Here is a 15947-nt window from a genome sequence, read left to right on the forward strand (position 1 = left end):
GTGACGTCACGCTGACAGAACAACCTAACAGAACCCTCTGGTGACGTCACACTGACAGAACAACCTGAGAGAACCCTCTGGTGACGTCACACTGACAGAACAACCTGAGAGAACCCTCTGGTGACGTCACACTGACAGAACAACCTGAGAGAACCCTCTGGTGACGTCACACTGACAGAACAACCTGAGAGAACCCTCTGGTGACGTCACGCTGACAGAACAACCTGAGAGAACCCTCTGGTGACGTCACGCTGACAGAACAACCTAACAGAACCCTCTGGTGACGTCACACTGACAGAACAACCTGAGAGAACCCTCTGGTGACGTCACGCTGACAGAACAACCTAACAGAACCCTCTGGTGACGTCACGCTGACAGAACAACCTGAGAGAACCCTCTGGTGACGTCACACTGACAGAACAACCTGAGAGAACCCTCTGGTGACGTCACACTGACAGAACAACCTGAGAGAACCCTCTGGTGACGTCACACTGACAGAACAACCTGAGAGAACCCTCTGGTGACGTCACACTGACAGAACAACCTAACAGAACCCTCTGGTGACGTCTCGCTGACAGAATGCTCCCAGCGTTATTTTGGCTTCTTCATTTGTGGTTTGTGATTCTTTATTGCAGGCTTGTAAAGAATCTGGATGAGTGCTATCATGTGGCATTGATCAGGACGGGGTCTTTCTTATACTTTAGTGCTTCAGATCTCAGGCGGGGGGGGGGGGGGGGGGGGTAGGCTATATACGCAGGCAATGGTGAAGGCAGCTTTTTATTCCGTTACCCCCGTGATCCGTCATCCAAATTGGATTTGTCTCATTTTTCAAGATTGAATTAAAAAAAAAAAGGGAAATTGCTACACTTAACTGGTACATGACGGATGTTGTATGAGCACAACATTATATATTATAAAGATCATCATCTTCATCATTGTCATCATCTCCGGCAAAGTCTATTGAAATGACCCTGTTGACAGTCTACTGATGGTAAGAAGGTTTATTTTGTAGACATTATACTGATGTACAGTATGTAGAAGGTCTATTCTGTTGACAGTCTATTGATGGTATGTAGAACCATAGACAGTCCTCTCTCCCTTCCTCTTCACCGTCTACACCAACGACTTCCACTATCGGATAGAGTCCTGCCACCTTCAGAGGTTTTCTGATTACTCTGCGATAGTGGGGTGTATAAAGGACGGTGACGAGAGGGAATACCTGGTAGTGGACTTCGTCACATAGTATGATAAAATCCACCTGCTGCAGCTAAATGTGGCGAAAACCAGGGAACTGGTTGTGGAACTGGGGAGGAGGAGGAGTGCACCTGTGACCCCCGTTTCCATCAGTGGAGTCGATGTGGACATGGTTGAGGATTACAAATACCTCGGTGTGCACATCGACAACAAACGGAACGGGTCAAAACACACAGCGGCACTCTACAAGAAGGGCCAGAGCCTACTCTACTTCCTCAGAAGGCTGAGATCCTTCAATGTCTGTACAAGGATGTTGAGGATGTTCTATGAGTCGGTGGTGGCGGGCGCCTTCTTGTACACTGTGACCTGCTGGGGCAGCGGACTGAGAGCAGGGGACACAACCAGGCTGGATAAGCTGGTCAGGAAGGCCAGTAGCGTGGTTGGGGTGGAGCTGGACTCTCTAGCGATGGTGGCGGAGAGGAGGAGCCTTGCTAAGCTCCAGGCCATCAGGGAAAACCCCTCCCACCCACTATACACAGACTTGGCTGACAGGAGGAGCATGTTCAGTGCCAGGCTCACACTACCTAAATGCAGCACTGAACGGCACAGGAAGTCCTTCATTCCGACAACCATCAGACTTTACAACGCATCACTGTGCCTCACTGCATCACTGAGCAGAGTGACAGTTACCATCTTCCTGGACTCTTACTTTTGAAACAGCACTGTGCAATATTCCACCTACTGTAGACCTCAGTATATTTTTACTATATTTATTTACTGTATATTTTATTCCATTTTTATTCTTAGGCAATTTGTTTTGTTATTCTTATGCGTGACTTTGTTCTGTCTAAATGTTTAATGTGAGCGATCTGTAGTGTCAAATTTCCCTCTGGATAATTAAAGTATTTCTATTATATTTTATTCTAGAAGGTCTATTGATGTCCTGTTGACAGTCTACTATTGTTATTGCTGTTGTTCTGTAAAGTAATTCAGAACTGTTCTGTAAAGTAATTCAGAACTGTAATTGTTCTATAATGTACCTTAGAACGGTGTATGAGAAAGACCTATGGCTCTCTGTCAGGATCTATGGGTAATAGTACTGTATATTTGCATATCATATGTCACAAATGTACTACAGTACTATATACCTGTATGTCATGTATGTCCCTATGCCATAAATGTCATGATGTCATGTATGTTGTGTACTGTAGTGCTGAGAGATGGGAGTCGGAGACGGTGGCTCGAGGCAGAGCGAATAGTATTTATTGAGTACACCTACACGATACAGTACATTACTGGAAAGCTAGAATCCTGCCACCATCCTGCCATGTATTGAGCCGTACTGTATTGTACCCATTCTGCAATCTGTTAAATAAAGTTTTCATTCATTCATTCATTCATTCTGATAGTACTAAACAGTACTAAAATACTGCTGTGCTGAAGCACATTGTATTTGACCCGTTTCTTATCAACCGTATTGTGTAAACATATTTAAATACTGGGTTGATGTGTCTATTTTATATGTATCTGCCAATTTCATTATTTTATTACATCTATGTGTATCAGTGACAATCGAACTCTAAACAAACAGGCCTATTAAGATGGTAGGTCCTACGAAAAAATATGTGATTTTAATGTTCTATGCCTTATCTTGACTTTGTCTATTTAGCTGCTGTCTATTTTATGCTCATCATCATCATCATCATCATCATCATCATGATCATCATCATCATCATCATCATCATCACCACCACCAGCTCGTCCTATAGAGTATAAAGTCCTCACACGTCCCCCCCCCCCCCCCCCCACGGAGTCTCCTTATCCAGAAGGATCTCTATCCCGCTTTAATAGGACACTTGACCTTCTCTCTTTGCTCGTCTGCACTCCCAGAGTGACGTAGTAAAGTGGGCTGGCGGAGAGCTAAGTGCAGTAGTTTGTGAGTTCGACGAAACATCACTAGTAGTCACCCTGACTTCAGACGTGCCGCGCTAACGTCGGCTCTACTCTTGCAGCCCTTTCGGATGTTATTCCAATGCAAATGATCTCGGCGGAGAGACACCGCGGGATGTTTTGTGTGTGTGAGAGAGAGATAGAAAGACAGCCCCGAGATAACACCAGCACGGTGTGTGAGGAATCATTCTGACTGGCATCTCTTCTCGAGTCGCACCGTCTTCATTCAATAAAGTTGAGAGGTTGTTGTTGCGCCGCAGAAACTTGTTCTGATGACTTGGTGAAGTGAGTCGCGCTGCCGTTCACACATCTGGACGCGCCGGTGCCGCGCTCTGCGCTCTGCGCTCTGGAGGAGCCACGCGGAGCTGCGCGCCTCTCTTCTCTATCTGAGGAATATCTGAGAAGGAATAATATTATCGGAATTGACGGACGGACGAACAGTGCCTGTCTTTATTTTGCTGTTATTATTATTATTATTTTTTTTTGGTGTTGAAAACACTAACTCACACACAATGGAGATCTCGTCCCTCCGACTGATGTGCGTCTTGGTGGTAAATTGTCTTTTGGATAAGAGGTGAGTTTGATTGATAACCTACTAGTGGAACTAGTTGTTTTAATGTCATTTCAAATGAAAGGCTTTGGTTTATACGTACCGACACTTATTCCAGGTTTCATGATTATTAGGCGGCTGCTCGGACCTTAAAGTCCCCGCTGTTCGTCAGAAAAGTTTGCTTTGCTTCAAAAAGGACAGTTTCGGGTTCTTGCTTCTATTATCACCAGCCTAAGTTGTATTCTAATGAAACGTGTGAAATAGTCTATGCATGATTTATTAAATTGTATTATTGTATTCGTTTACATAGGGATTGTAATATGTTAGGGGAAATCAAAGTCGTTCAATTATCAATATCAGGCTAATATCTCACATGACCATGACGGAGAGACAGCCTTTAGCCGACAAGAGTGGGGTTTAAATCACAATATTAAAATGCATTCATCCCATTATCTTGGTAACAAACGGGCTGTTTTTAAATAAATTGAAATCTAAACGTGATGAAAACACTTAACTGCATGACCATGATAGGCAACAAACAACTTATGTTGTTCATCGGTGCAAACAGCAGCATATCTCATATATAGGAGATCGAACAACTATAATGGAAGAATAAAAACGACATTAAAAGTAGGTAGGCTACATTTTCAGTGTTTGCCTCAAAATCACGGACTAAAACTTAAACATAACATTGGCAAAAATATATGGCCAACGTCGATTGGCAAGTGTACAAAAAAAACATAATGATATTCACAAACTCTCAATGCTACTGTAGGCTCAGCGCATTTTGTTGTTTTCAAAGGCAAAACAGAAGCTGATGAAACCGGTCTTGTGCTCCAAACAGCGAGGTTACTTACAACAGGTAGCGACACAACCCAAACTGGAATGACAAAATCGGGAAGGTCATTAAAGTTGTAATCCCACACACAGAAAGTGGGCCACTACCAATGCAAATCACATATTATGTCAAACCTTCTAGCGGGCTATGTTTTCATATCTACCACTGTAGGGCCCGGCCGAGGGCGTTTCACATGCCGTTCAGAAAGAGTGCTTATTGAATTTGGAAACATGGGTTTATTTGGTTTCTTAGGAATTCCTGTGGAACAACACATCCACAAAGTACAGTTTTATAATGAGAACAATCTGATAACCAGATACATGTTTTAGAGTTATTACAGTTTATGTGTGCATGTGTCAAATACTTACATTTTTTGTGTGTGCGCTTGCCATGTATGTGCTCCTTTGTAAGTAGGCCTACTGTGTGTGTGTGTGTGTGTGTGTGTGTGCGCGTGCATGCATTCGTTTGTCCATCTGATCTGAATCTGCATGCACGTGTCTGTGTGTGTGTGTGTGTGCGTGCGTGCAAACGCCCGTGGGTGTGAGGGGTTATGTGTGCGTATACATACATGTTATGTGTGTGAGCCTCTGAACCGGTGCACAAGACTGTTTGTATTTGAGTTTGAGCCTCTTTCAGCCTGTGGTACAAACACCCAGTCGCTCCAACCTGTGTTTTAGTGCTCGACACAACGAGAGGAGACCCAGGGCACCTTATGGCTCCGCAGCCTTCATCTCCCTGCTCTGTACTTTCCTCGTTACTGCTCCCGTGAGGAGGATAACAGAGTCCTGACCGCAGGCGGCTCAATCACTGTAGTTCACATGATTGATTTGTAACAGAAGCATCAGTCAACTGAACTGGAGAGACACACCTTAAAGGGGAAAATCCACCCCAAAACAGGATCCACTTTAACTGCCTGGAGATGGTGTTGTGGTTAAGACCTCCCCCCCCCCCCCCCCCCCCCTGCCCGCCTCTGAAACCACATGTACATGTTGTTGGCCTGTATGGGATCGAATCCCACTAGAACCTTCTCCCCTGTGTCTCCTCTACTCTGTCTCCCTCTCAGCCTTCCTACTGTCTCAATAAATAACCTTCTCTCCTGTGTCTCCCCTACTCTGTCTCCCTCTCAGCCTTCCTACTGTCTCAATAAAGAACCTTCTCTCCTGTGTCTCTCCTACTCTGTCTCCCTCTCAGCCTTCCTACTGTCTCAATAAAGAACCTTCTCCCCTGTGTCTCCCCTACTCTGTCTCTCTCTCAGCCTTCCTACTGGCTCAAGAAAGAACATTCTCTCCTGTGTCTCCCCTACTCTGTCTTCCTCTCAGCCTTCCTACTGTCTCAAGAAAGAACATTCTCTCCTGTGTCTCCCCTACTCTGTCTCCCTCTCAGCCTTCCTACTGTCTCAATAAAGAACCTTCTCTCCTGTGTCTCCTCTACTCTGTCTCCCTCTCAGCCTTCCTACTGTCTCAATAAAGAACCTTCTCTCCTGTGTCTCCCCTACTCTGTCTCCCTCTCAGCCTTCCTACTGGCTCAAGAAAGAACATTCTCTCCTGTGTCTCCCCTACTCTGTCTCCCTCTCAGCCTTCCTACTGACTCAAGAAAGAACATTCTCTCCTGTGTCTCCCCTACTCTGTCTTCCTCTCAGCCTTCCTACTGACTCAAGAAAGAACATTCTCTCCTGTGTCTCCTCTACTCTGTCTTCCTCTCAGCCTTCCTACTGTCTCAATAAATAACATCTCCTGTGTCTCCTACTCTGTCTCCCTCTCAGCCTTTACTGTCTCAATAAAGAACCTTCTCTCATGTGTCTCCTCTACTCTGTCTCCCTCTCAGCCTTCCTACTGTCTCAATAAATAACATCTCCTGTGTCTCCTACTCTGTCTCCCTCTCAGCCTTCCTACTGTCTCAATAAAGAACCTTCTCTCCTGTGTCTCTCCTACTCTGTCTCCCTCTCAGCCTTCCTACTGTCTCAATAAAGAACCGTATCTCCTCTGTCTCTCCTACCATGTCTCCCTCTCAGCCTTCCTACTGTCTCAATAAAGAACCTTCTCTACTGTGTCTCTCCTACTCTGTCTCCCTCTCAGACTTCCTAATGTCTCAATAAATAACCTTCTCTCCTGTGTCTCTCCTACTCTGTCTCCCTCTCAGACTTCCTACTGTCTCAATAAAGAACCTTATCCCCTGTGTCTCCCCTACTCTGTTTCCATCTCAGCCTTCCTACTGTCTCAATAAATAACTTTCTCTCCTATGTCTCTCCTACTCTGTCTCCTTCTCAGCCTTCCTACTGTCTCAATAAAGAACCTTCTCACCTGTGTCTCTCTTACTCTGTCTCCCTCTCAGCCTTCCTACTGTCTCAATAAATAACCTCTCCCGTGTCTCTCCTACTCTGTCTCCCTGTCAGACTTCCTAATGTCTCAATAAATAACCTTCTATCCTGTGTCTCTCCTACTCTGTCTCCCTCTCAGCCTTCCTTCTGTCTCAATAAAGAACCTGCTCTCCTGTGTCTCTCCTACTCTGTCTCCCTCAGACTTCCTACTGTCTCAATAAATAACCTTCTCTCCTGTGTCTCTCCTACTCTGTCTCTCCCTCAGCCTTCCTAATGTCTCAATAAAGAACCTTCTCTACTGTGTCTCCCCTACTCTGTCTCCCTCTCAGCCGTCCTACTGTCTCAATAAAGAACCTCTGCTGTGTCTCCCCTACTCTGTCTCCCTCTCAGCCTTCTTACTGTCTCAATAAATAACCTTCCCTACTGTGTCTCCCCTACTCTGTCTCCCTCTCAGCCATCCTACTGTCTCAATAAAGAACCTTCTCTCCTGTGTCTCTTCTACTCTGTCTGCCTCTCAGCCTTCCTACTGTCTCAATAAAGAACCTTCTCTATGTGTCTCCCCTACTCTGTCTTCCTCTCAGCCTTCCTACTGTCTCAATAAAGAACCTTCTCCCCTGTGTCTCCCCTACTCTGTCTCCCTCTCAGCCTTCCTACTGTCTCAATAAAGAACCTTCTCTCCTGTGTCTCCCCTACTCTGTCTCCCTCTCAGCCTTCCTACTGTCTCAATAAAGAACCTTCTCTCCTGTGTCTCTCCTACTCTGTCTCCATCTCAGCCTTCCTACTGTCTCAATAAAGAACCTCTCCTGTGTCTCCTACTCTGTCTCCCTCTCAGCCTTTACTGTCTCAATAAAGAACCTTCTCTCCTGTGTCTCCTACTCTGTCTCCCTCTCAGCCTTCCTACTGTCTCAATAAAGAACCTCTCCTGTGTCTCCCCTACTCTGTCTCCCTCTCAGCCTGCCTACTGTCTCAATAAAGAACCTTCTCCCCTGTGTCCCCTCTACTCTGTCTCCCTCTCAGCCTGCCTACTGTCTCAATAAAGAACCATCTCTCCTGCGCCTCCCCTACTCTGTCTCTCTCTCAGCCTCATACAAAATCTAGAGATGCCCCATTCTGAGAGATACTTACTCTGAGGACTTAGTGCTAACAGTTCAGATCTGCAGAATGTGCCCATATCTATGTGATATCATGCTGGGTTGTAGTAGTGCATACTGCCACAGTATCCAAAAGTCCACACCCTGCATAGTAGTGCATACTGCCACAGTATCCTAAAGTCCACACCCTGCGTAGTAGTGCATACTGCCACAGTATCCAAAAGTCCACACCCTGCATAGTAGTGCATACTGCCACAGTATCCTAAAGTCCACACCCTGCGTAGTAGTGCATACTACCACAGTATCCTAAAGTCTACACCATGCGTAGTAGTGCATACTGCCACAGTATCCTAAAGTCCACACCCTGCGTAGTAGTGCATACTGCCACAGTATCCTAAAGTCCACACCCTGCGTAGTAGTGCATACTGCCACAGTATCCTAAAGTCCACACCCTGCGTAGTAGTGCATACTGCCACAGTATCCTAAAGTCCACACCCTGCGTAGTAGTGCATACTGCCACAGTATCCTAAAGTCCACACTCTGCGTAGTAGTGCATACTGCCACAGTATCCTAAAGTCCACACTCTGCGTAGTAGTGCATACTGCCACAGTATCCTAAAGTCCACACCCTGCGTAGTAGTGCATACTGCCACAGTATCCTAAAGTCCACACCCTGCGTAGTAGTGCATACTGCCACAGTATCCTAAAGTCCACACCCTGCGTAGTAGTGCATACTGCCAAAGTATCCTAAAGTCCACACCCTGCGTAGTAGTGCATACTGCCACAGTATCCTAAAGTCCACACTCTGCGTAGTAGTGCATACTGCCACAGTATCCTAAAGTCCACACCCTGCGTAGTAGTGCATACTGCCACAGTATCCTAAAGTCCACACCCTGCGTAGTAGTGCATACTGCCACAGTATCCTAAAGTCCACACCCTGCGTAGTAGTGCATACTGCCACAGTATCCTAAAGTCCACACCCTGCGTAGTAGTGCATACTGCCACAGTATCCTAAAGTCCACACCCTGCGTAGTAGTGCATACTGCCACAGTATCCTAAAGTCCACACCCTGCGTAGTAGTGCATACTGCCACAGTATCCTAAAGTCCACACCCTGCGTAGTAGTGCATACTGCCACAGTATCCTAAAGTCCACACCCTGCGTAGTAGTGCATACTGCCACAGTATCCTAAAGTCCACACCCTGCGTAGTAGTGCATACTGCCACAGTATCCTAAAGTCCACACCCTGCATAGTAGTGCATACTGCCACAGTATCCTAAAGTCCACACCCTGCGTAGTAGTGCATACTGCCACAGTATCCTAAAGTCCACACCCTGCATAGTAGTGCATACTGCCTAAGTTCAGCCCCCTGGTCAGGTTAGGGCTGTGCGATATGGCCAAAATATCATATCATGATATATTTCTTAGTTTTGATAGTAAAATGGTATGTGATAGTATTAATTGTCCAGTACAATTCACAACGTGATATGATATATTTTTTTATGTGATAGGACATATTTTTTTAATAATTTGGCTTTAACTTGTAATACAATTATCATGATGCTATTACTACCACCGACACCACTACTACTACTACTACTACTACTACTACTACTACTACTACTACTACTACTACTACTACTACTACTACTACTACTACTACTACTACTACTACTACTACAATCACATGTTAGACTATGTATACATAGACATTTATTTTTACAAATAGTAAAATAGTAAAAATACATACCTTTGCATGGATCTATGACAGTACACCTTCATATTCAGTAGACCTCCCAGTCCTACATGGATCTATGACAGTGTACCTTCATATTCAGTAGACCTCCCAGCCCTAGTTCTGTGTTAACGTAACCATTAGAGTCATGGTTGAACTCTCTTTAACGGCCACACATTTGAGATCAATAAAACGTTCCGGTGATGACGTAACAGTGGCCACATCCAAAGCTACGGATCTCTAGAACAGCAAGTAAAAAAAAAAAAAAAAGATAAAAGAACATATACCCGAAAGGGTTAAAGACCCTATCAGCGGTTTGTAAAGCCACCATCTGTAGTGTCTATATAACACTGTGTGTGTCACAGAGCTTTCTCTGTGACAGAGAGAGGTGAACAGCCTAAGGGAACGAGGGAGTGGAGTTGACAACAGACCAGTGCTGAAGCCTTGAAATGACACCCCTGAGGGCCAATAAGACTGTTGCATGTATACGTCGGAGGCCCCGCCCTGCCTTACGGCCCGGGTATCTCTTGTTCTGCAGCCTTTTTCGCCGGCTTGGTTTTACGGCTAGATTGGGGAAGCCTCACAGTGTGGCTCCTGAATTTATTGTCTGCCTCGGACCCTAAGTAGAAATGTAGCCTCTTGTCCTGGGAGCCGGGACCCAGGCTTATTAAAGAAGATCCCCTCCGCTGAAACATGTTGTTTTTATGGTTACCTCTTCTTGGAGGCAAGAATTTGACTATACATATTGTTATTTGTGCAGAACTTGTTTTGTATTGTATTGTATAGGTGTATACATTTTTACAATAGTTTCATTAACATTTTTCATAGTTTATTTTTATTTAGTCAGTTCAGTTTAGCTTCAGTTTGTTTCCTGGGTTGGATAGATTCAGTTTCGTTTTTTTTTTTATTGTTTATAGTTAAATTTTTGTTTAGTTTTTATTAGTTTATAAAATGTATTTATTAAATCTGTCGGGTGCAAGATTTAAGAAGTTCAGAATAGGTATTGTGTAATAAATCATAGATTGACTCACGGTCATGTAGACATCATCCCAGTTTCAATAAACATTATTCACCTCCTCTAGCTAGTTGTGTTGACAAATTTCACCAAATTGACAAAGACTAAAACTAACATTTATATTTATTTAGTTTTAGTAAATTCTTTAAGTACACAATATAGTTTAAATTCGTTTTAGTTATTTTTCGAAAGCATAGTTATTACGCTCATTTCAATTTATTGCAAGGATTTTTTTTATTACAATACAATTTTGATTAACTTAGAAATCGACACTATGTGTATACTGTATATATATATTTTTTTTTTTCTTCAAATATATCATGGCCAATGGTATAGTGATGTGATGTCACTGTCTGATGTCACTAAAGGCTGAATTAGACTTCAACGTCAGTCTATTCTCCTAGACCACCATAGCTCCATTGTCCGCATCAACCAACGTGCAGTTACATTTTGTGGCCAGTTGCACGTAGGCCTTGCCGGTAGGCTCCTTGGCCTTGGGCACTTGAGGTGTGACCCATGGCCAAGCATCGCCGTCAGTTTGACACAGAGTCGGTATGATTCGGCTTTAAAAGGTTGAACATCTCACGGTTCAATATAAATATACACCTTTATCCTCAGGTACACAGAAAGCTGAGTAGGTATTGACTTGCCTATTGTCTTGAAGGAATATAAGATGCTGACTTGGACTTCCTGGTAAATATCAATGGGTGCTTGTTGTCAATTTGCATGTTGATAAATCCTTGTGTTCTCAATGAGGGTAAATGTGTAGAGATGCTGCTGAAACATGTTCAGTAGTATATTGACAATGAGGAGAAAAAAAACATATTTATACAAAATGTTAATCAATATAGAACAAGTGTTTAAAATACACCTGGAGGGGATGTTTACAGCATCTCGTCCCCCTTGCCATGTGAGGAACAACTGCTTCTTGATTCCTAGGATAGCATTGTTTGCACTTCTAACGGCCAACCGCTAATTGCTAAGACCTCGAGGAATGAAAAGGTTTCCGATTCATCCAAACAGTTTGGGTCCTCCTCCAGTAGTTAAAGTTGCCAGATGTTTTGTTTGTACGTCAGCTATATCTCTCACGCTGGAAACCAAATCTCCAACTGTACGACTCAGACAATGGCAGAATTCTAAGCAGAGAACATAATGCAGAAAGCGTATCTTGTTTATTTATTTATCTCCATGCACTAGGGCTGGGCGATTGATCGAGTTTAAATTTCAGGCCTCACACGATCATGAAAACAAGATAATTTAAATCAAACAATTATTGTGTCGCATGTCCTTGCTCCACAATGGTTGAACGAACTTCCCACCACAGTTAGGACAGCCAAAACCTGACCCAATCTTTCGCTGTCGACAGATTTCTTCAATCAATATCTGAAATGAAAAGAAAAAAAACACTAACCTTCTTATTTGTATAGCACTTTTCATACAGAAATTGCAGTTCAAAGTGCTTCACAGCAGTAAAAAATACAGGCATAAACAAGCATAAAAAAGATAGAGAGGTAGCAAGGTAAGGTAAATCACAGTTTTTCACATTAGGATCTAGCATCCCAATAGGCCTCTCTGTTTACGGTTTCATTCAGTATCATACACTCTTCACTGCAGCACCCAAGTTTCAACACATTGTTACTCAGCTGAAAGAGTTGTAGACTTCCTGCTGACTTGTCGTACAGAACTTGTAAGTCACTTTGGATAAAAGCGTCAGCTAAATGACTAAATGTAAATGCATGCCGCATTGCTCTCATTTTGTCTTGTGTTGTAAACACAGCATACAGTAGTTTCAGCTCGTGTTGAGAGGAAGGAGGGAGCCACCATGAGTTTTTCCAGTTATTTTGAAACGTCTTCTTGGGAGAAGAAAGGCAGCCTTTGGTCGAGAAGAAAGGTCAAACGAATTCATCGTCGTCAAATGATGTTCTCAAATAAATGAGTAATCGTGTTTAATAATCATGATTTCAATATCAATCAAAAGAATCGTGATTATGATAATCGAGCAGCCTTGCCATGCACCTTAGACATGAAGTGAATGGGCTGGATATGATTGTTTTGAAGTAAAAAGAAAAAGCAGCACAATTTTTAGAATGAAAAAGCAAATGTAGGGCGGCTGGGTGGCGTAGCGGAGATTGCGCTTGTCACCAATGCAAGAGACTCCGGTCTCGACTCCCCGAGTCAGCATTGCCTGCGGCTTGGGCCAGTCGTCATACTATCTCAATTGGCAGAGGTAGCGGGTGGAAAGTCGATGGGTGGGGATTGGACGTTGTGGACGGCGACTCCCACAGGTCGGTTGGGTGACGCCTGTACAGCAGAGACAGGAAGTATTGGGGGCAGCGTGAGCCTCCCACACGTTACTCCTCGCCACTGAGAGATCGCGCTGTCTGCTGAAAAGATGCAACAGGCTGCCTCCTCGTGTACCGGAGGGGACACGGGATGCAAGGCTTCTATCCTCACTACAGCCGACCAGTGGGAGGCATAGTCTAGCAACGTTCAAGACAGGGGAGGGGAGAATTGAAGGGGATAATTGGCGATACGAAATTGGGATGGGAGAAAAATTGAAAAATAAGGAGAAAAAGTGGATAAAAAAAAAAGCAAATGTAAACGTGAGAGGATGACCTCAGGTCGAAGCTATTCCTCTCTGCTTGTGCATCTCACCCCGCCCATGTGGTATGAATTCCACGATCTCGGGACGTAAATAAGCTCCCAGACGCATTTCCTCTTTCTTACCTTTACACAGACATCATGCTCTCTGAGCAACAGTTCATCTTTCTTTGGTTCGCTCCACTTGCCAACGATTTTGTTTTTTATTGAGACAGTATTTTGGCGGAGAGGGAGCGAGGTCAGTAGGGGTACGGGTGCTCCCATAGGAAGGTGGTCCACTAAAGCACAATCAATCCTCAGTACCTCCTACACCATCCCTCGTGTCGCGAGTTCTACTCACATTAGATTCCATTGAGATCTTTGGCATGAAGACAGCAGTAAATCACACGGTATCATCTAGCATTTTCTCTGTGCCTTTAGTGAGGAAAAGCATATGTATTATAATTTCTGTACCATGGAACTACTTATTAAGTCAACGTTCTTCTATATTGGACATATCTTATTACTTACAGGCATTACCCTAACCCTAGCACTAATACTAACACTAACCCTAACCTTAACCCTAACACTAACACTAACCCTAGCACTAACACTAACCCCAACACTAATCCTAACTCGAGCACTAACACTAACCCCAACACTAACCCTAACACTAACCCTGATACTAACCCTACCACTAACCATAGCACTAACACTAACACTAACTCTAACACTAACCCCTAACTCTAACACTAACCCCTAACTCTAACACTAACACTAACTCTAACCCTAACACCAACACCAACACTAACTCTAACCCTAACACCAACACTAACACTAACTCTAACTGTTACCCTAACCCTAACCCTAACCCTAACCATAACCATAACCTCTTGACAATTCCGTGCATAAAGCTCAAATCAAAGCATGATGTGCTTTTGCAGTTGTTGACCCTGTACTCCTGTACCCTGAAACTGTTTCCCCAAGCATCAGACTGAGTGTATTCTTCATCTGTTACAGGCTGTTTTGGGCTCACTGTCTTCATAGTGAAGTGTGTAATTGTTATTGTGTAGTTGCTCTTTTTTTCTCTTGGTTTTTGTTTTGATTTTGGTGTTTGTCAAGTGCTTTGTTTCTCCATTGCATTGAGAGATTCAATACAAATGAATACTTGAATTTACTGACTGACCAGGCGGTCAGGTGGCGTAGCGGAGATTTCGCTCGTCACCAATGCAGGAGACGCTGGGTTCGAGCCCACCTCTCGCCGTTGCTACCAGCTTGGCTGGCCGTTCATACTAATACAATTGGCAGTATTAGGGGGTGGGAAAGCTGGCGGGTGGGAATCTGGCGTTGTGGACAGCGACGCCTACAGGTCAGGTCTCTGCGCTTGCTAAGCGGGGCAGGACTTGGTGGAGATAGCGTGCCCTCCCACGCATTACACTTCACCAATGAGAGTCCTTGCTGCCAAGTGGAAAGAGCGTCACTGGCTTGACGGCGCACGTCTCGGAGGAAGCGTGCGTTCGACATCAGGACACCCTTGTACCGACTCGTGGGGGAACATGTGTACAACAACCAGGTAGGGGAGGGGGGGGAATTGGCACAACGACTAATTGGGACGAGGAGAAAATCAGAGAAAAAATAGGAGAAAGAGAAGGTTAAAAAAAAAAAAATTTACTGACTGACCGACCGACTCACTCACTCACTCACTCATCTACCTACTGTACCTACCCACAGAGCTGCTGCATTCATCGTCCATCACCCTGTGTTCATCTCTCTCCTCAGTGCGTACTAGGGGTGTAGCGATGCATCAATCCTAATGTGATGATTCAACTGCATTGATTTGAAAATGTTAGAATCTATTAGAATCGATTATAAATATATATATATATATATATATATTAAATATATTTTTTTGTGTATTTGTATTGACCTATAGTCCATTCATGCTGAGTGAATCAGTTCCCCCAGCCACATTTGTGTATAAATCTTTTTTGGGGGAATTAACTGAGAAAATTAATCGAATCGAATTGTGGTCAAATGAAGAGATTTCATGATGCAATGCATCGTTGCCTGAAGAATCGTAAATCGAATCTAATCGTTGTGAGGTCGAATCGTTACACCCCCCTAGTGCGTACATTATCTAACAAAGCAGAAATACATTAAAAAGTAATCCTTTTAAAATATCATTTTGTGTTCCATCCAGGGTAGATTCCAACGAGATACTGGGCCTGAAGATCCCCAACATCGACCCGATCCTGAACGCCAACACGGTGTGCCTGACCCTGCCGGGCCTGACGCGCCGCCAGCTGGAGGTGTGCATGAGGAACCCGGACGTGACGGCGTCCGCCATCCAGGGGATCCAGATCGCCATCCACGAGTGCCAGCACCAGTTCAGAGGCCACCGCTGGAACTGTTCTAGCCTGGAGACCCGGAACAAGATCCCCTACGACAGCGTGGTCTTCAAGAGAGGTTAGGAACTCTGTCGCTTCGGGTGCCTCTGTTTTGTCGGGGATGATTTTCTTTTTCGGTTTTGCTCCACGCTTATTCCAAATGGTATTTTCGTTACTGGTATCTTGTTTCTCTCTTGGTACATTCCAGACAATTTCCCCCGTGTCTAGGATAAGCGTTAGCTTAGCAGTTTGTTCTGTATCTGGGGCCAGCGTTAGCGTAGCAGTTTCCTCT

At 44.3% G+C, this 15947-nt stretch overlaps 1 protein-coding gene across 1 annotated transcript; it reads left to right on the forward strand.

Annotated features, from left to right (window-relative positions):
• Positions 1 to 3524: 3524 nt before the first annotated feature.
• Positions 3525 to 15739, forward strand: wnt10a (wingless-type MMTV integration site family, member 10a; the record flags this gene model as incomplete). The annotated part of the gene is made up of 2 exons (XM_084314853.1): positions 3525 to 3718; positions 15469 to 15739. The coding sequence occupies exons 1-2, from the start codon at positions 3657 to 3659 to the stop codon at positions 15737 to 15739; spliced, it is 333 nt and encodes a 110-aa protein (XP_084170979.1). The 5' UTR covers positions 3525 to 3656.
• Between the last annotated feature and the right edge of the window lie 208 nt (positions 15740 to 15947).

Source organism: Notolepis coatsorum (genome assembly GCF_963971535.1).
Source record: "Notolepis coatsorum genome assembly, chromosome: 5".
Classification (NCBI taxonomy): Eukaryota; Metazoa; Chordata; class Actinopteri; order Aulopiformes; family Paralepididae; genus Notolepis; species Notolepis coatsorum.